General features: G+C 33.5%; 3 protein-coding genes and 1 long non-coding RNA gene across 12 annotated transcripts; 2 read left to right on the forward strand and 2 right to left on the reverse strand.

Annotated features, from left to right (window-relative positions):
• Positions 1-319: 319 nt before the first annotated feature.
• Positions 320-13,855, reverse strand: LOC122717094 (forkhead box protein I1-like). Of its 6 annotated transcripts, none has more exons than XM_043940828.1 (9): positions 13,603-13,855; positions 11,189-11,557; positions 8,455-8,587; positions 2,133-2,717; positions 1,858-2,056; positions 1,742-1,790; positions 1,571-1,649; positions 1,352-1,501; positions 320-1,202 (listed from the first exon to the last, which is right to left on the reverse strand). In XM_043940828.1, the coding sequence occupies exons 2-9, from the start codon at positions 11,243-11,245 to the stop codon at positions 1,039-1,041; spliced, it is 1,416 nt and encodes a 471-aa protein (XP_043796763.1). In that variant the 5' UTR covers positions 11,246-11,557; positions 13,603-13,855; the 3' UTR covers positions 320-1,038. The 6 variants fall into 6 exon arrangements, with proteins under 6 accessions (XP_043796763.1, XP_043796762.1, XP_043796764.1 ...); XM_043940827.1 differs by having other exon boundaries at positions 1,352-1,507; XM_043940829.1 differs by having other exon boundaries at positions 1,352-1,471; positions 2,133-2,735.
• Positions 13,849-15,042, forward strand: LOC122717097. The gene is made up of 3 exons (XR_006347143.1): positions 13,849-13,975; positions 14,069-14,269; positions 14,489-15,042. It is a non-coding gene; the product is annotated as an uncharacterized LOC122717097 (long non-coding RNA).
• Positions 15,043-17,737: 2,695 nt separating this feature from the next.
• LOC122717358 (dnaJ homolog subfamily C member 11) lies at positions 17,738-20,566 on the forward strand. Of its 2 annotated transcripts, XM_043941373.1 has the most exons (8): positions 17,738-17,872; positions 18,243-18,372; positions 18,456-18,699; positions 18,764-19,077; positions 19,178-19,385; positions 19,580-20,144; positions 20,219-20,348; positions 20,425-20,566. In XM_043941373.1, exons 1-8 carry the CDS (start codon positions 17,801-17,803, stop codon positions 20,445-20,447), a joined length of 1,686 nt encoding a protein of 561 aa, XP_043797308.1. In that variant the 5' UTR covers positions 17,738-17,800; the 3' UTR covers positions 20,448-20,566. The 2 variants fall into 2 exon arrangements, with proteins under 2 accessions (XP_043797308.1, XP_043797307.1); XM_043941372.1 differs by lacking the exon at positions 20,425-20,566 and having other exon boundaries at positions 20,219-20,392.
• On the reverse strand, positions 20,555-22,331 carry LOC122717360 (uncharacterized protein C1orf50 homolog). 3 transcript variants are annotated; one of them, XM_043941378.1, is made up of 4 exons: positions 21,867-22,331; positions 21,455-21,783; positions 21,199-21,369; positions 20,555-20,688 (listed from the first exon to the last, which is right to left on the reverse strand). In XM_043941378.1, exons 1-4 carry the CDS (start codon positions 21,895-21,897, stop codon positions 20,662-20,664), a joined length of 558 nt encoding a protein of 185 aa, XP_043797313.1. In that variant the 5' UTR covers positions 21,898-22,331; the 3' UTR covers positions 20,555-20,661. The 3 variants fall into 3 exon arrangements, with proteins under 3 accessions (XP_043797313.1, XP_043797312.1, XP_043797311.1); XM_043941377.1 differs by having other exon boundaries at positions 21,455-21,786; XM_043941376.1 differs by having other exon boundaries at positions 21,455-21,789.
• Between the last annotated feature and the right edge of the window lie 12 nt (positions 22,332-22,343).

The raw sequence follows: 22,343 nt of genomic DNA on the forward strand, positions 1-22,343 counted from the left end.
CTCGCATTGAATCACAGGAAGCGACTATACTTTTGTTCTGAATATCGAGCAAAAATAGAATCACCATAAGAATGGATGATAATGTCTTCTAAAAAATTTATAGAATTATGATAAATTAGGAGAATACGATGATTAATTAATTAATTACAAGGAATTAGAAAATTGTGGATATTAAAGTTTTATAATTAATTGTATGCAAAATCTATTAATCACACATAAAATATAAATTATAGAAATATAATTACATTTGATTCTTTTTTTTTTTTTTTTTTTTTTGGAGATGATATGATGAAAGGTAAATAATATTCTTTTGACAATATTAGACGATAAATAATAGAGATTTATTTTTGATTTTCCATCTAATTACAGGAGCTGCCACGTCGTGCGTTCGTCTTTGGAATAGCTCACAATTAGTCAATCAAACTAAGTACTTAGGCTTAGATATGTACACTGATGAATAGTCTTCCAGAGAAATTGTTTTTTTTTTTTTTTTCTTCTTCTTACTATTGCAACCTACATATTCAAGATACACATTTATCTTTTGCTTCTACAATTACTAGTTATTTATATAATATATATAAAAGAAAACATCTTCGAGTGCTTTCCTGTTTCGCGAATACGCCTTATAAACTACTCGTTAATTGTTATCTCTAAATTTGTCCCTCGCAGATACATTTCCTCTCTCAGAGAAACCAATTCACGAGGCACGAATCGGTCCCTTATCTCGTTTAAATATCGAATACTGTGCAGCAGTCGAAAACGCACGAGGATAGGGTTGCAGTGTTTATTCGTTTCAAGTGGAAGAAATCTTTCACACTCCTCTGGGCCGGAATTAGTATCACTATAGACCAGTTCCAGCATTCCCTCCGCCATAGGTCCCATAGAATTTTCATCAGTGAAAGGAAATACTTCAATATTTCCCTTTTCTGATTTACCACTTCGTAGAAATCTGAAGATCAATCAATTTGATCGTCGTTCAAATGAATGATCCTTTGAGATTCTTATGAGATGCTCAGTTTATAACGATGATAAATTGATTCACATGAAGCACTTGGACCGCGATTGAAACTCCATGGGTGCAAATCCAGTCGTAGAAACCCCTGATGGGGTTGTAGAGCCCATCATTCCTGAAGGGACACCTACGCTGCCTACGCTGGTACTGGATACTGCTACAGTTCCTGGCTCCTCTTTCACGTTCATCACTAGAATCGAAAGAAAAATGCTTGGATTCATTTACTTCCTTTTGACGAACAAAAAAATAATTAATAACACAAAATAACATTATCGTATTTGAATTTGTAATACGATTTATAAATTGGAGTAGAGAAACACCAAGATTGAGGATAATTACTTTCAGGCCAATAGCACCTGGTAGGCACCGTTTCTTGAGTCATGGCGGCGTCGTGCCTCCTTGCAAAACTACTGCCGAAAGAGCCACTTGTCATCGAACCTGAGGAACTCGTGGTTCCACCTGGAACATCCAAGTAATTGCCTTGAAACGCTTTGTCTGATCATGAAGCATTTTACCAAGTCGAATATTAAAAATGTTCTGATCAAAGTAGAGACTCACTTAATGAGGTGCCTAATTGACTGTAACCATTCATGTTGGGAATCTGCATGGACTGCATTGGTTGCAATTGCGGCTGAAGCTTGGAGAAAAACCCAAATTTTTATTATTATTGGCCGTACCTCGATTTTTTTGGGTACATACAATAAAAAATGATGAGAAAAGCTTACTTACCGATGGACAATGGCTATAGGGCAGCTGAGACTGTTGAAGACTCCAAGCACTGGAATTACAGGTAAATAGAAATTTTAACGATGGATTTTAAGAGGCGAAGGGATAATTAATGATACCTGGTGTCATATCTGGTGTACGTAGACGGAGCGTAGGACGGTGGTGAGGGGCCGAACAAGTTCCTGGGACCTAGGTGGACGTGCGTGGGAGTGAAAGGGTCGCCGAATAGCGGTTTGTATGGCGCATTTCTATACGGCCGCTTCATACGTCTACGCCTCCTATAGTTACCATTTTCAAACATATCCACGTATTGCGGATCTAAAAATGGACATCGTATTGCAATCCAACTGTTACAATTGTTCCACATTTAAAAGAGAAAACGTTGAACACGAACCGAGAGTCCAAAAGTTGCCTTTCCTCTCGCCACCTCCATCGCGTGGTACTTTGACGAAGCACTCGTTCAAGGATAGATTATGCCTAATAGAATTTTGCCAACCTTTTTTGTTCTTCTGAAAGTACGGAAATCTGGCGGTGATGTAAGCGTAAATCTCGCTCAAAGTCGCCCTTTTCTGAGCGCTATGTTGTATAGCCATGGCGATCAGAGCAACGTAACTGTACGGTGGCTTTTTGCTGGCCGAATCATTGTTAGTATTTCCATTTCCAGTCACTGTCGCCGTAGAGGAACCGTCCGCTACTGTTGTAGGCGTGGAAGGTGTCGATGGTGTCGATGGATTACTGTTGGTGGTGCTATGAAGGGCCCCGGTCGGTGATGATCCCTTCTCATCGAGATGATGATGAGTGGAGCCTGTGGAGTGCATGGAAACCGCAGAATTCGGGCTGTGCAGGCTGTGATGAGAGTGATGATGACTCAGAGACGTATGGTGCGATGTCAGACCTCTGGTGAGGTTCACGGAAGAGTCCAGCTCCTTCGATGTGACACCGATGCAGCCATTTTGCATCTCTGATACAAAGCTGCTCACTGAAAATGTGGGAAGTACTAATTTATTTAAATTTATAAACTGTACTAATATTAATATTTTAAATAACTTGGAGGATCATTGGATCATTTCGAAATACATACATGTAAATTTTAGATACATCTTTAAATTTAGAGAAAAGGAGAGAATTTTTAATCGCTTGATAAGTATCTTGGAAGAATCTTATCACTGTTACCGGAGGAGGCAAGAAAAGAGATTAGATGATTTTAATTCGAGACTAAACGTAGCCTCCAAGAAATTGGACAATGGAACCGACTCGATCGATCTACATGCTGGTACGACTTCCTAGAAATCTCAGTCGAGGTAAAACAATTCAACCTTTGAAAGGAATTCACCCGGCGTCATTTGAGCTTCGACGATAAGCTGTTTGGAGAAATGAACGTCTGAGGCACACTGGGTGTCCTTAAGTAAAAATTATGCTCCTTGCTTTTCATTCGGAAAAAAAGGAGAAAAAAAGAAAAAAGAGGAATTTGTAAATACTTCATCGACGAAAAATTTAATAGTAAATAGCAATGGTAATACGATCACCGGATAATTATATAATTTAATTTTTAATTCATAATCCTGTTTTTATTCGTGCAAGTGCATACATACTGGATGAATCGTGGATAATTGACCGTCAGAAGTTTTAAAGGTGGAAGAAAATCAGCGGAAAACACGGAGATATGAGTCAGAAAAGGAGTGCGTACGTGCATGGCGTCGAATATTCACCGGTGCCTCGCGGCACATGTAACTGGAACCGTAACTAGACACCGATAAGTTAAGCACGGCGCACTTGCGCAACAGAGAGGTTTGGAACAAAAAGAAAAACAAAGTATGAATTTTCGCAAATTCAGTCGGATCGGTTACAAGAATAGAAGAGCCAAGAACCCAATATTTCATTGTTAACTTACAAAATGATAGGATATTCAATTTATTCTGTATCTTGCAGCCAATGTTCGATCTGAATGTTATCAATCGGTGGCCACTAGAAGCTGGGAACATCCATTCCCAGGATACGCGAATCCAGGCAAACATGATATCCCTAAACTAACGCAAAGCTCCAGGGTATATATGATTTTCGATGCAGAGAGGTTTCGTCATTTGGGCCACAATGATCCGTTTCCATAGCGGTAATACCTTCCATACGTGTGTATTACACGCTCTGGTCAGGTGTGTTTAAAACACATTTTGTTAATTCTATTCTCGTTGTGTTTCGAGAAAAATTAAACAAATATTATATAAAAAAAAAAAAAAAAACAAAAATAATTTATACACGGGAAATAAAGAGAAAGTAGAGATTAAAATAAGCTTGTACATTTCGTTATTATCATCAAGATTGAACATCATCTTTTACAGATCACGTGCCGGAGATTCGATATACGATATCGACCTACGGTGAACACCTAACACAAGTTCTACACAAGCTCATAGAGACTCCCGCGTGTAGATTTAAGGTACACAAGCGGACGACGAGATCGCGATAACTCGAAGCGTTTGCCAACACACCTGACTGCAACTGGAGATCCATTGCTACGCGACACCTACGAGACCACATCTGCTCTCGTCATGGGATCCCTTGTTTCAAATTGTATGCGACAGACAATCGTCGACAGTCGAAAAACATCGGACGCGGAGAAGGAAAGTTCAAACGAATAATTTCCCAACTTGTGTCAAAGGTGATATTGTAAATGTCGTGTAAGTGGATCATCGTATGCATAACGCACAAGATATTTCACAATGGAATATGAAGAAAAATGCGGTGTTCAGCTGTTGTGAAAACCTGTGACGTAATCAGGCTTGCGAAAATTGTTGGCCTTCGTCGAGGTATATTTGTAACGATGATTTAACGATGTCTGCAGATTTATAAAACAAGTTCATGAGTTCTTGATAAGTCGGGGGATAATTAGGTTATGAATCTGTTTCGTTCAATTCTGTTTTATATATATATATATATATATAACGTCAAGGATCGAGAGAAAATTCAGTTCAGTCTTCCTATGATGAAAAACAAAACGAAAGATAAGAGGAAGAAAGTATATGCGGATCGATTAAAGCGATCCTCGGGGCGAAGGTCGTTGTCTTCGTGATCGTTGTCGCGCTGAAAATCATGGCATTCGCATTCCTGAAATGCTGCGGGTTCCGCGAGGAATCGGCGTCGATAAGCGAAATACAATACATCGTGACATCACGCTGCGAATCGCACGCCTTTGTCCTCGTCGTCATTGTTTCTCTTTGATTAGGTCGACTGGTACTCCGATTCTAACATGACCTTTACTTATATCTTCAAATAATTCGATTTTCCATTATCGAACGAAAGAAAGTTCCTTCTTTTTTTTTTTTTTTTTTTTACATAGGATTTTTTAGCCAATTAATTAATTAACCAAGTGAGTAATCGTAAGTGAGTAATACGATCATCGAAATAAGGTGAAAGCCATACTACTTTGATATCAGGTATCATGGCGATTATAGGCGAGCTAGGATAAGCATTAGAGGGCGTCAGGGCACGTGTTCACAATGATTCCATTCCTGCCCAGTTACTAAAGGGATCCCATTGGACTAGGCCACTCCCACCCAATAGCACGTGCCTTCCTATACCGATACCATCAACCCCAAACCGTATTTTATGTGTAACAGTAAGTACTTACTTCCAAGTTGAAGTATCATATTCCAGTTACATATGAATCAAGCATCTTCGTTTAATGGAAACGTTGATAATTTAAGAAACAGTATTGTTCTCGAAATTTTTTTTTGAAAATAATATTTAATTTAATATTTCTAAATCGACAGGGATATGGAACGAAAATGAAAATTGAAAGCGAATTTCTCGAAAGAAGAAAACGCGAAGAAATTATGAAGGCGCCTAAGTAAACGGAATCAAGGGGCCAGGGGGTCATATGCACGATAACTCATCTTATGATATCTTCCACGTAAGCCAATCACCAACTGGTATCTCGACCTCGTCAAACGTAGCGACATCTTCATAGGTATTCCCCTTCTCGTTTTACAATTGACAAAGGAAATGAAAATTAATTTTCTGGTTGGTTTTTAATTGATCGCTTTATCTTCCTTTAACGAATTTTTATTTAAGTAAAGTTTTCCCTTTTTATCGTGTAAGTATAATTCCTTTACTTATCTCTCGTTCTTTCGCTTCTCTATCTTTAACAACCTGTTGTATTATCATATTTACTGTAGAGAATATATATTTATATACGTATTTTGCAGTGAGAATCGGAGGTTAATCTGGATGAGGTCCAATCGAAAACAGACACCAACATTACTTAACGAGAGCTGGATGATAATATTCAGGGGGCCCGACTGTATTCTTGCCACTTGGTTCGTCGTCGAACATTTATCTCATTTTCTTTTCTCGCGGGCGTTTTGCAACCGACCACCCGTCATTTCTGATCGTTTTATCGTTTTAGAGAGCCAAGGAGCCGGTCGGTTTAGACGCCGATAAGGAAATCGAGTACAAATTGCGTGACTCTCCACCTCCTTATCTGCCTCCGGACTTCTATGCAAGCTGTAAATGACACTTCTCAGATTTACCTACCGTGGGTGACATCTAACATGAAATTATGCTCGTCATCAAAAGTATCGTATCACCTGGCTATTAAATGTAAATTGATTGATCGATCGAGTTTGCACGAGGATCGAAAATTTTATTGCATCGATATTAACCGTTGTAATTGGATGAACGCCCGCGATTTCCTTATCAACTAAAGAGTAACCCAGAACCGTGCCCTTGTTTACTAGAAATCTATTTTAACGCGAGTAAATGATATTACGTTCGCGGCCTGGTTTCCGAATAAATAAATAGAATTACGTTATCGACCATGTAAATGAGGCTATTATCTGGTAATTTTTTAGTTAGAAATCATCGAGATTCTTGAACTCGTTCTACAGAGGTGATAAAACGGATAACTGTACTTAAAAAAAAAAAAAAAAAAAAAAAAAGCAAGTATAACTATGGTATAATTATGATAATGAAATTATCAACGTTTTGTTTGTTAGTTTTCTTGTAATTAGAAGGCTCTAAAGAAGCTAAACTACGACCCCAGTTAATCAGAGCACCGCTCAGGCGCTGCACAATTAAACGTGTCAACTTTCTATGGAGCTTTATCGGTGAGTTTTTATTAGCCCGATAAATATGCATGCATAATCGTGAATATGACTATTAAACGCACCACGAAAATGTAGAACATCAGTCGAGACACTTATTAACTAGTATTTATACTGTTTACGATATTTTTACAGCAAAAAAAATTTTTTTTTTTTCTTAATCATCAAAAAGTGCCGAGGTTTCAAGATCAAGAAGAAAAGGATCTTAAATAGGCTTTTAACACTTTTGCGCATGCATAATGCTAATGTAAATACGAATGGACGATCAAATGATAAAAACATTATCGTTGGCCAAAATTAGCGAGTTAATTACGCAAAATCTCCTTCTGTTCAGAAAAAAAAAAAAGAAGAAGAAAAAAACCCGGAAAATCATCCTTCGTCGTCTCGTTACTCTATAAAAATTTTCGACTGCTACCCACGAGGAAGATCCTTCACGTCGTCATCGAGACTGACTAATAGCTTTATCTAATCGAACAGAGCAGACTAAAGATTTTTGCGACGTGTACGCGATCAAATCGCGTGCACACGCGCATAACTCGCTGAAGATATTGATACCAACCTTCTTAGATTTCAACGGAGCCCCGTCTATCTTCAGCGATTAGCGAATCAGAAAAATCTGGTAACACGAAACTCTGGGTGCGATCATTTCCTCTTTATCAGAGGATTTATATGCTCTTTTAACTCTTCCGACGTCATTTGCCTTCCATCGTGTACAAGGAAAATCACTCTTCACATGGATCGATATTATTTTTTTTTGAATTACAATCTATTATGTATATTGCAGCGAACCGTGATAGATGAAAGAATTTTACTTCGAATTTTGATTGGATTCGTTATACTTCCATAAACAAATCTATCCACCGAACGTGCCTTTTTCCATCCCGACGAATGATTAATGGACATGGCGTTAACAACCAACGTATGAAGCTGGACACGTCCATCAGCAACATAATATTAATACAATATGTATACACCATCTATACGAAAACAATGCATCTCGCTGATTGTAATTGATAAATCATCAGAGTATATATATATATATATATATATATGTATATATATATAAACTCTCTGTTTCCAGGTATACACGCATCATTTGATACACAGGGTATATTTCCATTAGTGATCATTTTTAACCCGAAACTGTCGAGGATGAGCCACTGACAGCTTCTCGAAGAAGCGCAATCGAGGCAGAGAATGTGAACTAAACGACACGTGGAGAGATTAGGATGCAGCCTCCATCGGTATATCATCCATTACTGTCTATCTCTCTCTTTCTCCCTCCCTCCAGTTTTTACTTTCTTTCCTCGTTCTACTTATTCTTCTATTCTTCACTTCTCGTTCCATCTTCTTTCAGATTATTCTCGACCGGTTTTTCCGTCTCTTTTCGCTCCCTGTCCCGTGCCTTTCAGTCAGTAAGGAGTCACGCGACACTTGAGCAGCATTTTGTATTATTAGAACGTGGTTTTCGGGTACACGAAGAAATCATTGGTGGCGGCATCCCGATGACGTCAAGCCAGTCTTTCAACGTCAGTCAACACGTTTTTAGATACATGCTCGGGTGGTAACGATTTTTTGTTGATCGTGGTTAGGTACGACGCGAAATGGAACACTTACCTTGATGCAGGGGGGGAAGGGGTGATGGCGGGGACACCTGAAAAGGCTCCTGCTTGATCTTCAACGAATGAGACGACTCCTGCATCCCGCCCAGCCCCGTGACACCCAGATTTCCATTACCTTGCTGTAATTCCTGAAATAAAATAAGGAAATTCATTTATTTTAAATGTATCCTTACCGACAAGTAAGGGAACATCCTTAACGTCACAACAATGATTTCAAAGAAAGAATTTCTCTATATTCTATCTGATATACATACGAGATATATATATATATTAATCTATTGATATGTTGTAGAACGTGATTTAAACGAAAAAATGATAGATGGTGTAAATCTATGTGGCGAAACAATCAGACGTTATGAATTTGTATATAAACGGTATTATGATGAACAAGGAGGGCGGATGAAAGGTGAACGAACCGAAGAATCGTGTAACGTGAACGACGTTGGCGCATCCACGAGGCCGGGCCAAAAAGACTTCTGGCTCGTAGCTGGCAATGTTTGAAGTGCCGTCGCCGGAAGCTTACAAACACCGGCCCGGTGTTGTGACATCGTATTATGCCAAGCGAAACTTACGATCTCGCTAGATCGTTAATTTGCGATCCAGCTTTACGACGTCTAGTTTGCACCGAACCACTGATGTACTTGGCAAAAATTCGTCAAACAACTAGCCCACCAATACTTCATATAATTATCGCACAATCTTGTTTTCCTCCATTCTAGGCAAATTATTAAATCAAATAACGAATATAATTTATATATAATTATACATAAAATTTTAATAAGAGAACGAATACAGTGCAAAAATGTTGCATTAGTTACGTAGAAAAGTAACTTCTGTTCTTTTTCGTTTCAAAGTAAATTAATAGATCACAAATATATATTTTCTGATGATTTATTCTATTTGATCGGACAAAGGGCCGTGTCGTTGACCCGAGAGTTTATATAATTCGTTTCTCTTTCAGTTCACAATTATTTTCACGGCTAGAATTGTCAAAAGCGGTTTGCAAATGTGGCAGAATATACAGAGATCGCGTGGAATATACCGCAGAAGTGCATCAGGGGGTTGACACTGAAAAACGTTCTCGAGAAATCTGTCGAGGCGGTTGGCTGGAACACGTGGTCACCTCGTTAATTCGCTAGACAGCCATTAAATTAAGCTCCTATACCGCCACCGATGAATGCTTTGAACGAATAGGAAAAAAGAGAATCGACATAGCTGGATTCTTCAAAGGACAAGAAACTTTAAGATACTTGGATTATTATTGGTGTACTTGCTGGAAGAAATATGTGCAGAGCTTGGAAAGAAAGTGGTAAATGAAAAAGAAGTAATGTATCTTGTAACTAAGGGTTTTAATCATTGGATATACGTCCATAGGATCATAGTTTTTCTAGAAATATTAAAAATTGCTAATGATAATTTCAATTTTGTAAATAATAAGAAGTAATAGTTGGAAAATAAGGGAAATACCGTTTGATAAATTACATTGTTTTATAAACAAACAAATGAAAGTTGGTTTATTGTTTCTGATGATTTAGCTTGTTTGCACTACATACAGAGTTCAACATGACTAAAGATAGAGGGCCTATAAACACTTCTGTAGATCAACAAATGAATGAGATTTAGAACCTCAGGATAAACTTATATCTTTGATCCTTTGTTTTTGATCATATTTTAACTCTATTTGATATAGAGAGAAACAATAAAATTTTGAAAACAATAATTATAAATCAGCAAATTAAATAATTCTTATTAGAAAATTAATATATTAAATTATATAGATTTTCAAAATCAATGTATCAAGATGAGTATTGAAAGATTGAATTATGCTTTAACAATTTACTCTGTTCCTTTCAGCAAGTGTATCAACATACAGCAATGGAAGTCAGGTCGTGGGAGAGGAAAGATCAGCATAGGTCGACAACGTGAGAGGCAACTTCTCTTATCACTGCCTCGATAAAAGCTCCTCTGCTTTTCCTTCAACTTATCAGCAGTTCGTTTATTTTGAATAACTAGTTCGCGTGTCTGCCCCAGAATTATCGTCTCATGACCACCTAATAATCATATTCTGCCTTCGATATTGCTTTAATTTAACTCGGCACGGAGTATACTCCTACAACTGGCCTGATTTAGCCTGTTAGCCATAGTAAGACGAGCTTCTATCGATTTCTCGAGCTCGCTTTGTAAGTCTATACCACATCCAATCGATCCACAGGTTGAATCAAATATAAGTTCATTCATGGAAGAGGGCTATTCAATAAATTCAACGTCTATGCTCAAAGTGGATGATTCTACTTTCTCGAACGAATTCTTTGAATTTGAATAAAGAAGATTGACGAGAGTGACGATTATTTAGAAATGGAACGGTTAATAATATTCGACGAAGACGCAGATCGGATAGTTGCGAAATTTTCGAGGTCACGACCTCCATTTTTCTCTTTTTTCTTTCCCTCGTATGCGACGATAAGCAACGCTGCTCAACACTCTCGATTATCGGTCTCTCAACTGAACGTTGACGAACGTTAATTTGAAAATCCATGAAAATTCAATAATATTCAATGATTTAATAATAATTAAACTTCGCAATAATTCTAATAACGGGATTAATCGCCTAATAATATAATTATAAAAATCATGGAATACCATGTAATTATTTAACAAATGATCTTTCATGGTCCTCCATGAGTTTCGGTTACAGATGGGCCGTATAAATGATTAAGATTGAAAGTTACCCCAGCGACGGGAATGACGTGCGAGACCATCCTTGGTTTGTCCAGGTCGTAATTCATAAAAATGCTGGCCGTTGCAGCTGCATTTACACTATGCTGCACGGCTAAGTCCTCCCAATAGGCGGGCAAGCCCTCCACTGTTCAACACTGATTTTTTCAAAATGTTCTAATTTTTTTTTTTTTTTTAGAAAGGAATTTGTTAAGTTTCTCAAAATGCACTTGCACAAAATTGTTCAAACTAACAACTGATCACTGATCACAAGCTACACCTTTATATAGTTGATGTTACATCTTTAAGAGGAGGCTACCTTGGCACACCAGAACAGCATCGGGATGGTGAAAATAATAATTCTTCAAACTTGTTGATACGATCTGTAACAAAAAAAATGGAGATACAAGTCGTATAAAATTATATTATAATATTCACTCTTATTTAATTTATTGAATATAAAAACAATTTCCAAACAATCTTATCACGCTTATCAATATTTATGCATCCTACAGGCCTAACATCTTCTTCGTCAAATAGGAAATAACCGAAATCCTCCCTTTTCGTGACAAACGAAGTGAAGCTAACACAATTCCCTTCAACGATTCTCAACATGGAAACTCGTGTTAGAAGCTCAAAGCCGCCGATTCGATGGGATAAGGAGTTTGACACGACTTTAGAAGGGAATTCGTTGACGAGTGAGCAACAGCTGAACACTTAGAGCACGAGGAAGGAGACCCCATCCCGGGGGAGTCGTTGAGACTTCCGGCGGCCGCCGACAGAGGATCCTGAATATGTCCTCTGACGGACACGATCGTAAATTTCGACAATAAGAGGATATACATGGCCAACTCATTTATTTTAAGTTTTGGATGCACATTAAGAATATTCATGTCGGTTTATTATCGCTGCTTTCATGAGCTCATTAATTGGATATCGGCATAAAAGAGCTGTGAAATCTCGCAGATTAATGTTAATCCGGATCATTTTTTTCTTTAACAATTAAGATATTGAATATTGAAAATTAATTAATAAAATTTATTGAGAATCTAGAATACGTGCAGCGTGATTAAAAAAAACACGATTGCGATCCGCCATTGTAATCAAGGATCGTAAAACTTGTGAATGGATTCAATAAATATCTATTAATTAATTTTAAACAGAGAAATAATCTTATAATTGTGGAAAATGTAAGTTAGGACTCAATAGGCAGAAAATTAATTAACACCAAGCTGAAATCAGTAAATTAATTCAATAATGAGTGATTCTCTCTCTGTTGAAATCTTTTAAGAATGTATTATATATTAATTGATGCCTGATTTATGGAAGTACAGACAGTTGTTTTGACGTAATTAGGAGAGCCCCTTATCTCTTCTGACAGAAGGAAGAGCCGTTTATCTGGCTGTTTACTAAACACACGCGTTAAGTTCATAGAAATTCTTACTCGATCGAAAAACGAAGTTTATAAACTCACTTCTGGCTATGATATTTTAGACATTTCAACAATAATATTGCACGAAATCCATCTTTTTATTTTGGCTCGTGTGTATTACGATAGTAAACCATCTCATTCATAAGTTTCTTCATCATAAATGAGTTCTTGTAAACGCAAACAACGTTAGATCAACAACGATTCGGAATTTCTAGAGGTGATGAACTTTGCACATGACGTTGCAGACGAGATCGTCGACATCCGACGGCGTCGCAGGTTAAGATCAAAACTTAAGTCCGAATGCTCCCTTTTTCTTTCTTTCTTTTTCTTTTTTTTTTTTCTTTTTTTTTTAAATTATGAAATTAAAAATAGTCAAAGTTTGCACGCTAAATCTTTGAAAAGCGATGAAAGAGACGAGATGTTCTTAATGTGCAGATAATTTTTACAATAATTTGATACAATCGAAAAAAATTGTATCTTTAGGTGAGAAAACAATTTTGATATATTCTGTTCTTTTCTTTAATGGATTTTCTTTATCTCTTTAAGGCCCTTTAAACTTTCTAAACAAATCTCTGGATAGGAAAAAGAGAAAGAAGATTATTAATAAAAAAAAAAAACTCATACTCATCTCCTGTACGTATTTCTTCATTAAAATAATCCAAAACACTTCATTCTCTATTTTCGAGAAACGAAAATAGAAGATCATTAATATCTGAAAGCTTTAAAGACCCTTACTATATTAAATAATCACCAATAAAAAAAAATCAATCACATTTTCTGCAACTGAAATCACAAAAAAGAATCAAATGCCTACATTCAAAATAAAAGAAAGAAAAAAGTTATCACTGTGTAACCAAAAAAAATAAAAAAAATAAAAAAAATCACCACAATACTTTAATAAAACGATAAGCGAATAAAATTCTTATTGATGAAAAACTATTGAACGGATCACTAAAAGCTTATGAAAACTATAACAAACTAAAACAAACAACTCACAGTGATTAAGAAGTGAAACAAGCCTACGAATCTTCAATTGGACGACGAAAGATGGATCACCAGGGAAGTTTACCTCGTTCTTAGCACTGCAATTGCGAGGACGAGGTTTTTTTCTTTTTTTTTTTAACACTTGTGTCGAATCGCGATCGCGTGGAAACGGTCGAGTAGCAGCGGAAACACGATGAGCTTGAGAGGAGAGCCAACCGAGATTGAAACTAATTGAGAATGTCGAAGCGGACCAGCGAGTGTTTCGAAGCGGGTGGAGGCGCACAGAGGCGGAGTTTCGTGGTCACCGAGCCGTCCAACTTATCAGAGACCTCCCACGTCTGGTTCTCCGCCCCTTGTGACTAGAACAGCCAAAAATCCTGTCTTCGTAGGCTACTTCCATACTCTCTGACTTTATTGTTACTCGTTATTAAGGCAATGTCAAGTACCCATAAAATGATTTTGATAATCTTCTTTACAGGAAATCGAATGGAAAAGAAGAACAAATGGTGAAATGCATTTGTTGGTGAAGGAAGGAAGAATTATTTTTATTGAGACTGAAGAAAGAAACAACAGTTAAGAATAAGAATGTCTGGCTATTCGTTATTGTTGATGCGTTGATTTATTATTTGTTATACTTCCAATGGGAAGTTTGTAAAGAGAGTAGAATGATTATTAAATGGTATGAAACAAATATTACATTTAGAATGATAATATTATTTATTTATCAGGTTTTACAAGTTGTTGAAATTTCTGAATATAAAAATGTCTTGAATAAAAAAAATAATTAAAAACGAATTATTGGATATTATATTATAAATAAGATTAAAATATATTTATTTATTTATTCTGAAATTTCAATGTTACATTAATTTATATTAATAAAATCATATGTATCTAGGTATTGTGTACCCAAGACTTTTTTACAATCACATCTATCTGACGTGATCCTTCGATTTCGACCACGGCAAAACACATTTGTTGTACTCTACTTTAGAAAGAATATTGGTCCAATATCGGTCATCAAGTGTAATTATGTAAGCATATTTAGGTAGCGCTTAAGAAATCACAATTAAGCAATCGTGTTTTGCATGATAATCATTACCTAGAATCCTGAAGGAATTAAGGTCATCGAAAGAATTGCTGAACTCAATGAAAAACGCCTGGTCAGGTTTTAATCGCGCCTGGTCTGATCATTGGATTGCCGTTTCCACTTTGCCGGTTTTCAATGCGCACGCGTTCATTTGGATCGATACTGTGCAAAGTTTATATCTATCTGTAAAAAAAGCTTCATCTTATCAATTATTACATTCAAATTATATTCTATATATTAATATATATTTCATTTTTCAAACCAAATATTTGTAGAAATTAATTTTTTTTGTTTCAAGTGAAAGATATACAAATTGTTCGTAGAATCGTAAATCTTTAATATGATGGGCCTTTTTATTTCAAAAATTGAAGCACGCAGTTAATTTATCCATTAGAAACGTGTTTCTGATCAAGTTCCGTTTTTCGTGTTACACAAAGCATAGAGGGGAAAGAAAAGCGGTCGCCATGCTTTGGGCGGAGACTGCGAAACATTTGCCTCCTCCATTGGATGAAAAGATCGATCTGGTGCATCAGCTGCACGCGCCTGCTCAGTAAACGTCCTCTAATACCTCGTGATTCGTTTCGCTACGAAGTACTTACAGATTCCTACTGTACAGAATATCCTTTCACTTCCATAAAAACAATACCCATTGTTTCCCGGATAGAAAATATGTTTGAAGTACTTTTATTAGAAGGAGACTGTATTGAAATTTTTTTGAAGCAGATCTGAAGCATTTCTATATTGCTATAATTAAACAAATTTCATAAAAATTGTATAGTAATTAAATGTTATTCTAAAGTTATTGTGAATTTTTTTTTTTTTTTTAATAAATTTCAGGACAATTATAAAATTGATCAAATGAAATATATATTAAAATATGATTATTTTTTAAGAAATTTATCATTGAAATTTTTAATTAAATAAAATTCATTAATAATTTTTATTGAAAAAGAAGATATGATTTTATTTCAAATTGATTTTTTCTAGATCTCGCAATCAGTGGTACAATCATTCTAAGGAAGAATTCCAAAGGATCAGTTTCTTTTTATGGCATCTTTATCGGAATCGAAATCTTTGGACAAATAAACATCTTACAAGTTCCCAGCCATTGATCGTGAGCAATATAAATACTTCTTACTTGATATAAGTATAATTCTGAGAAATGGGACCGTGATACGTGCCACTGATTACGTAATGATTTAGGCAGGATATTGATAACGTCTGTAAAACCGAAGGGGTTACATTTCTTTAATTCTGTCTCAGAATGATTTTTTAATCATTTTAGTAAATATTATATATTTATTATATATTTAATTTATTACTAATATGAATTATCAGAAAAATAATTCTTAAGATTATAACTTAAAAAGGCTTATGTATTATTCATATATATATTATTCATATAAAATATTATTAAAATTTGTTCTTTCTATCTCTATTGGATATTTTCATTTTTATAGAATGATTTTCTTATTATTCCTTCTTTTTTTTTAAATATATTCTTTGTGTTCAATTTATCATTGATTAGAGATTCATTTATCTAACGTTATGTCACATTGATAAAATATATGTAAAAATTTAAAGAAAAGAATTAAGTTGATACATAATCTTTTTTTGAAAATATAAAATATTAAATATCGTAATCGTAAATCTAAATATTATGCATTGATCATACAGTTACTTGATGTTTTAATTTAAATTTATATAGAATTTTTATCATAGAATTTACTATATCACTCGGCACTATTAAGTCCTTAAGTATTGAACTATTCATTGAAATTTCCTATTCGAAAAAAAAAACGATGGCCGGATATTTTTCAATGGTGATAACGGATTGTTGATCTAAGGCTAAGACTCACCGTCCTGGATGTTGTCACTGTAACAGTGTATTGTTAGAGTAGTACAATGAGCGTGTTTAACAATACCGCCGGCCGATCCAGCCGATTGTTTCCTCGCCTCTTAACGTTACTGTTGCCATTAGCCGCGGCGATTGCGATTAATTTGCTACTAAAACAACGTGTGCCTTGCCTGTCCAATTATTATCACGTGCACGATAATCTATTACAAGCGAGCTGATTATATCAAAAGAAATATACCATCTCTCAATTTGTTTGAAATAATTTTTAATCAAAACTTATGCGTACATAATACTTTAATTATTTTATATAAGCTCAGCTTAGATTCTTATAGGCGAGGAGTAAGGTAATTATTTTTATGAGTATAAGCTATGGAGAAACTATAAAAATTCCTGTCATTCATTCGTAACAAGTCACGCTTATGAAGAAACGATAAATTATTAGGAAATTCAATCCTTCGGTCCCTTTAAAAATTATAACTGACCTAACAAGCGCAAGGAAAGACGAAAAGAAAGGGAACTCTTGTTTTGATTAGGGAATGTCAAAGCAAACTGACTCCGTAGCACTGGGCTGCCCTTTTTTCTTAGTCTCTCCCTACCAATTTTATTGGATTTTTATGGTGGTTTGTCGTGACTGGTCGTGGTCACGTTCTATAGCAAGTCACTGCAAGCTATTGTGTCACGGTTATAGTATTCTTAAGTTAGCAAAAGATATATGTAAGCATAGAATTATTTAAAATTATCGATTTGAAATATTTTTTTTTCAAAAATACATATAGAAATAAAATCATCATTGGAGTATAAAAAATTGTTTAAAAAAAAATTATTGCAAACATTTCGTTTATTGGGAATGTCATATGAATTATATAATAAATATAAAAATTAAATATTTACCTTTATAATTTTTTTTTTTGTTATTTATGAGTAATTTTATGTAGACAAAAATAATAAAAAAGAAGATAAAATGCAAAAATTTAAAAAAACAAAGAAATAAAGAAAAATTCTTGTAATCATTGCAGTTGTACTTAAAATGAATCGAATAAATTTTTATCGTTATATTTATAATTGTTGAAAGTCGATAATGCAGACCAACAAAAATGAGCTTTTGCTCATCTAGCACCATCCGACGATGATCATAAGTACTAAATGATAACCGGTTCTCGACTGAGTCTTTCGTAACCTATAGAAGCAGAAGACTAAGTTTTAGGGAAGCATTAGTACTTGTAATTCGTCTGAATCAACGAAGAAAAAATCGAAATTCCGAAATGGATGACGACAATGATCAGGAACATTTAATAGAAGATGATTATTACACATTCCTGAATATCCCAAGAAATGTGAGTCAACACGACATTTCGAATTATGAACGTATTTTTCTTGTCCGGTTTATTGTGAAGATCAATTTCTTATTTTCCACGTGACATACTATTTCTCAATGTCTGATGTAATCGATCTCTTCGTAACAATATAATATAAACTTTATTGCTAAGAAAAATTGTCAAACACTATTATGTTCTGATATTAATTAATTTTTTTCAACATACTAACATAGTAACATTTTCATCATTTTTATTACTCTTTTTGTTTAAATCTCTTCTTTCCTAATCTAAATAATATAAAGGAATTTATATTTTAAAATTGAACTTTTCTGACATTAAATGTAAAAGTTATTTATAAATATTTTAGTTACATTAGATTTATTCATAGGCTACACAGGAAGAGATCAATTATGCTTATCGTAGGCAGAGCAAACTTTATCATCCTGATAAACATGTCGATCCTGTACTCAAGAAGGAAGCAGAAATTTTATTTAATCGCACTAAGGCAGCATATAAAGGTTTATATAGATTAATATTGTAAAAATATTTCAATCTATAAAAATATTTCAATTATATAAAATTAATATGTCGTTTATGTTAGTTTTAAGTAATCCCCATCAAAGAGCTATTTATGATTCAGTGGGTATTAGAGGATTACAAACTGAAGGTTGGGAGATAGTAGAGCGTACTAAAACACCTCAAGAAATTAGAGAAGAATATGAATATCTTGCAAAAGAAGCAGAAGAAAGAAAATTATTAAGGCTTACAAATCCCACTACTAGTATCACAATGAATATCAATGCTACAGATCTTTTTAATAGATATGACAAAGATTATGAAGATAGGTAATGTTCTGTAATTTTAATATAGTTATACATATTATAAAGTATATTGTATTTTAAAATATAGCAGGGACATACTTTCATGCATAGAAGTCAGTGGAATGTCTTTCACACAGTCCATTGAGGCACCTCTTACTTTGCAAGACATTATAACAATGTATGGTCAATTAAGTACAAGAAATGGTATAGGTTCTGGTTCCATACACATAGCTGCAAAACGATTACTTTCATCAAAAGGTTGGATAGAATTGGAAGTTGGTGCTGGAAATGGACCAACAATATCATTTAAAGGTTTCCGTTTACTACCTCATAAATTGATGTTTAATGGAGCAACAGTACTTGAGTTCACTCCAGTCGAAATTAAGGCTAGTCTTGTAGGCAGTATGTTCATTCATCTTATTAATTATAAATATCAGTTAATGAAAAAATATATATAATTTTTTAATTAAAATATTAATTTTGGAAATTATATTAATTTTAGCACTTACGATGCAATTAGACACACATACAATAGGAGAGCTTACATATAATGCAGGCTCAGAAAGTTCTATGAGCACTGGCATTGTTAGAGATACAGATAGATCTTATACATCATTTTCTATACATCTTGGTATCATACGGTCATTTATTAGTTTTAATTACGTATATAAAATGCATGAGAAAGAGATGAAACTACGCGGAAGTGTAAAGTTAGTATTAACAAATTATTTTATTCATATATATTATATATATATATATATATATATATATATATATTATATATACATTACATACATTCAATTATATATAATTATTGAATATATAATTCATATTGTATATATGATTGTATAATGTATATGTTTTCAAATTATACATGCAAATTATAATGTTTTGCTAATTATAGAGCTGGTACATTTGGACTAGTTGTAGAATATGGTGCGGAAAAAAAAATTTCGCGACACACTAGACTATCTGCAACAGTATCTGCAGGAGTGCCAACAGGAGTCATGTTAAAACTTAAATTGAACCGTTCCTTTCAAACTTATGCATTTCCTATTCATCTTAGTGATGAAGTTCTTCCAGCCACTGTGTTCTATGCTACTGTAGTTCCAATAATGACATGGGTCATATTAAAAAAAATTGTGATAGATCCCATGGTAAAAAAGCGAGAAGAGCGTGAAAAGGAGAAAGAAAAAGAAGTAAATAAAACGAGAATGATGGAAAAGCAGAAAGAAGCAGAAAGTGCAACCAAATTAATGAAAGCCACTGTGAGTAGGATAAGAGCTACGGAAGAATCAAAAAAGGGCTTAATTATCTCAAAAGCTCTATATGGAAGATTTGTTTATCCTCAACAAGATCAATATAACTCAGATCAACGGCCCATACATAGAGATGAAGTAATAGATGTAACTATTCCTTTACAATGTTTAGTAAAGGATTCGAAGTTAATTCTTTATGATGCATCTAAGGTAATTTTATAAAATTACTTACATTAAAATTAGTTCATATTTTTTATTGTAAAATATAAATTATAACATTGCAGAGTGAACTTCCAGGATTTTATGATCCATGTGTAGGAGAAGAAAAACAATTATTAATACAATATCTATTTCGTAATCAAACACATGAATGCATAGTAAAAGATAATGCACCAGTCAGAATACCATTACCATGTAAGAATTATGAAAATATTTTATAATCATAATTATAATTCTTATAAATATTAATAAAAAAATTATTTTGTTTTAGCACATAGAGTAAATACAACATGACGCATGCGCTATCATAAAAAATTAAAATAAAGTCACCGTGGTTCATGGTAATAGTCTGTACTGCTTCACTGAATTCTTTCGATCATTTTTAGATTAAACTTCTACAGATATTTTGTTGAAGAAATTGAGTGTTCATTAATCATTTGATGATAATTTTATTTTCCCTGATGTAATCATTTGCATGAAGTCCCATGTAAAAAACACAGTGAAAGAATCAGAATATTGTCTTCATAAATACTGCCTATGAAATAGAAACGAATTGCATTAGATAAGACGACTAAATTGTCGTTATATAAAAAAATCAAGGGAGAGCAAACTTATTATGCCTTTGTATAATTATAATACACATATTTTTCATATTATCTACTATTCACATTATCTTGAAGATTAATAATTATTTGAAGAATCGTTTGTTGATAAAACTGTATATCTAATATGCAATTCATTAATATATAAAATATTTTTGTTGCATAAAGTGCAAAATGTATATAGAATTATATACATTATTTTTTAGAATTCGTATATTTTATTTGTTAATAATAATAATAGTATCATATGAATTACTATAAAAAGTGTAATTGATAAATTATACGAAATCGTGTTTTAGATCACTCATACATAATTTCTTCCTATAATTGTTTAATTCGAAAAAAATAAAAAATATAATTTAAATTTTTAGTTGAATATATATGTTTGAAATGAACAAATTTATTTAAATTGAATACATTATATATTATTTTTACATATTTACATTTAAATCAAGACTTTTAAAAGCAGGTGTTGAAATATTAGACCAAAGATTGGCTAACATAGTTATTTCTTTATTTTTTTTATCAATTTCCTCTAAAGATGTCCACGAACGATCGTGTTCTAATCTGTAGGAACCTTTATAAATTTGAATTGGTCCAGAATTACCCCATTCCTATACATGAGTAGTATATAAAATAGTTAATTTTTTAACAATATTTCTTTAAATCTAAAATAAAATAAAACTATAATTGACTCACTTCTGGACTAATCATTGAAAAATATAGTTGTCCAGTTTCTCTTTGATACAAATGATATACATGTCCAGGATGTTTTACAAAATTACAAGAAACATGATGTAATTTCATATTCCAATCTGCTTCTGTGAGGATATTTTCAGCCTGTTTCTTTAGAGCTTTTATTTGCTCAACAATTATTTGCAATTTGCTACAGGCATTTGCTTTGATAAAGTTGTCTGCTTTTTCAATTTCTGTTGCCAATGTAATTAAGTCTTCTTGACATGTTTTAGCTACTGATTCTGGATCATTTAGCAGAATACCTTGTGGTTTAATATTACGCTCTACAAGAGCTACTGCTTTTTTATTAATTTTTATTAATAACAGATATTGATTATTATATTAAATAAAAAATTTAGTAATGGAAAAATTATACCTTTAGTAAGCAAATCCTTAGAATTATCCATATTGCTAGGTTATCATTTCATAAATATTTCATATTTTACTTTTAATTATGTATGTAATTATTTTATAATCATTAAGAGAATTTATAAACACTTAGAAATAATTTGTAAAAACTGTAAATTAGCCGTAATAGTAAAAAATATTAATGCAATAAAGACTTTATAATATCATAGATAAAATAGATCAAAAAATTCAAATAATAAAAAATAAACTATATTTGAATTATGACAATCTCAAAAAAAATATAAAGAGCACATCAATGTCTCTCTGTCACAAAGGTAAGTATGGGTAACTAAACTTAACTAAAGCAAGGTTATTTTATTAAATTCTTGTTCACATGGAATCATATTAAAATGTAAGATATAAGATATAAATTTTTTATATAAATATTTTAAGAATATGCAAAAATTTGTACAAGATTTTCTTTTTTAATATATATTTGTTTTTC

The sequence above is a fragment of the Apis laboriosa genome, unplaced genomic scaffold, assembly GCF_014066325.1.
Source record: "Apis laboriosa isolate Shangri-la unplaced genomic scaffold, ASM1406632v1 scaffold4_cov146, whole genome shotgun sequence".
Lineage (NCBI taxonomy): Eukaryota > Metazoa > Arthropoda > Insecta > Hymenoptera > Apidae > Apis > Apis laboriosa.

What these genes read in the sequence shown, in the direction of transcription:
- LOC122717358 (XM_043941372.1), top strand. Translation starts at nt 17,801, where the DNA reads ATGGATGACGACAATGATCAGGAACATTTAATAGAAGATGATTATTAC. An exon ending in TCCTGAATATCCCAAGAAAT is followed by an intron (nt 17,873 to 18,242) that starts GTGAGTCAACAC and finishes ATTTATTCATAG; the next exon opens with GCTACACAGGAAGAGATCAA. An exon ending in CACTAAGGCAGCATATAAAG is followed by an intron (nt 18,373 to 18,455) that starts GTTTATATAGAT and finishes CGTTTATGTTAG; the next exon opens with TTTTAAGTAATCCCCATCAA.
- LOC122717094 (XM_043940824.1), bottom strand. Translation starts at nt 11,245, where the DNA reads ATGAATTACGACCTGGACAAACCAAGGATGGTCTCGCACGTCATTCCC. An exon ending in CCTTCCCCCCCTGCATCAAG is followed by an intron (nt 2,736 to 8,454) that starts GTAAGTGTTCCA and finishes TAAATAAATTAG; the next exon opens with TACTTCCCACATTTTCAGTG. An exon ending in CAGGTGCTATTGGCCTGAAA is followed by an intron (nt 1,203 to 1,351) that starts GTAATTATCCTC and finishes TTTCGATTCTAG; the next exon opens with TGATGAACGTGAAAGAGGAG.
- LOC122717360 (XM_043941376.1), bottom strand. Translation starts at nt 21,897, where the DNA reads ATGGATAATTCTAAGGATTTGCTTACTAAAG. An exon ending in TAAGGATTTGCTTACTAAAG is followed by an intron (nt 21,790 to 21,866) that starts GTATAATTTTTC and finishes TTAATAAAAAAG; the next exon opens with CAGTAGCTCTTGTAGAGCGT. An exon ending in TTTCAATGATTAGTCCAGAA is followed by an intron (nt 21,370 to 21,454) that starts GTGAGTCAATTA and finishes ACTCATGTATAG; the next exon opens with GAATGGGGTAATTCTGGACC.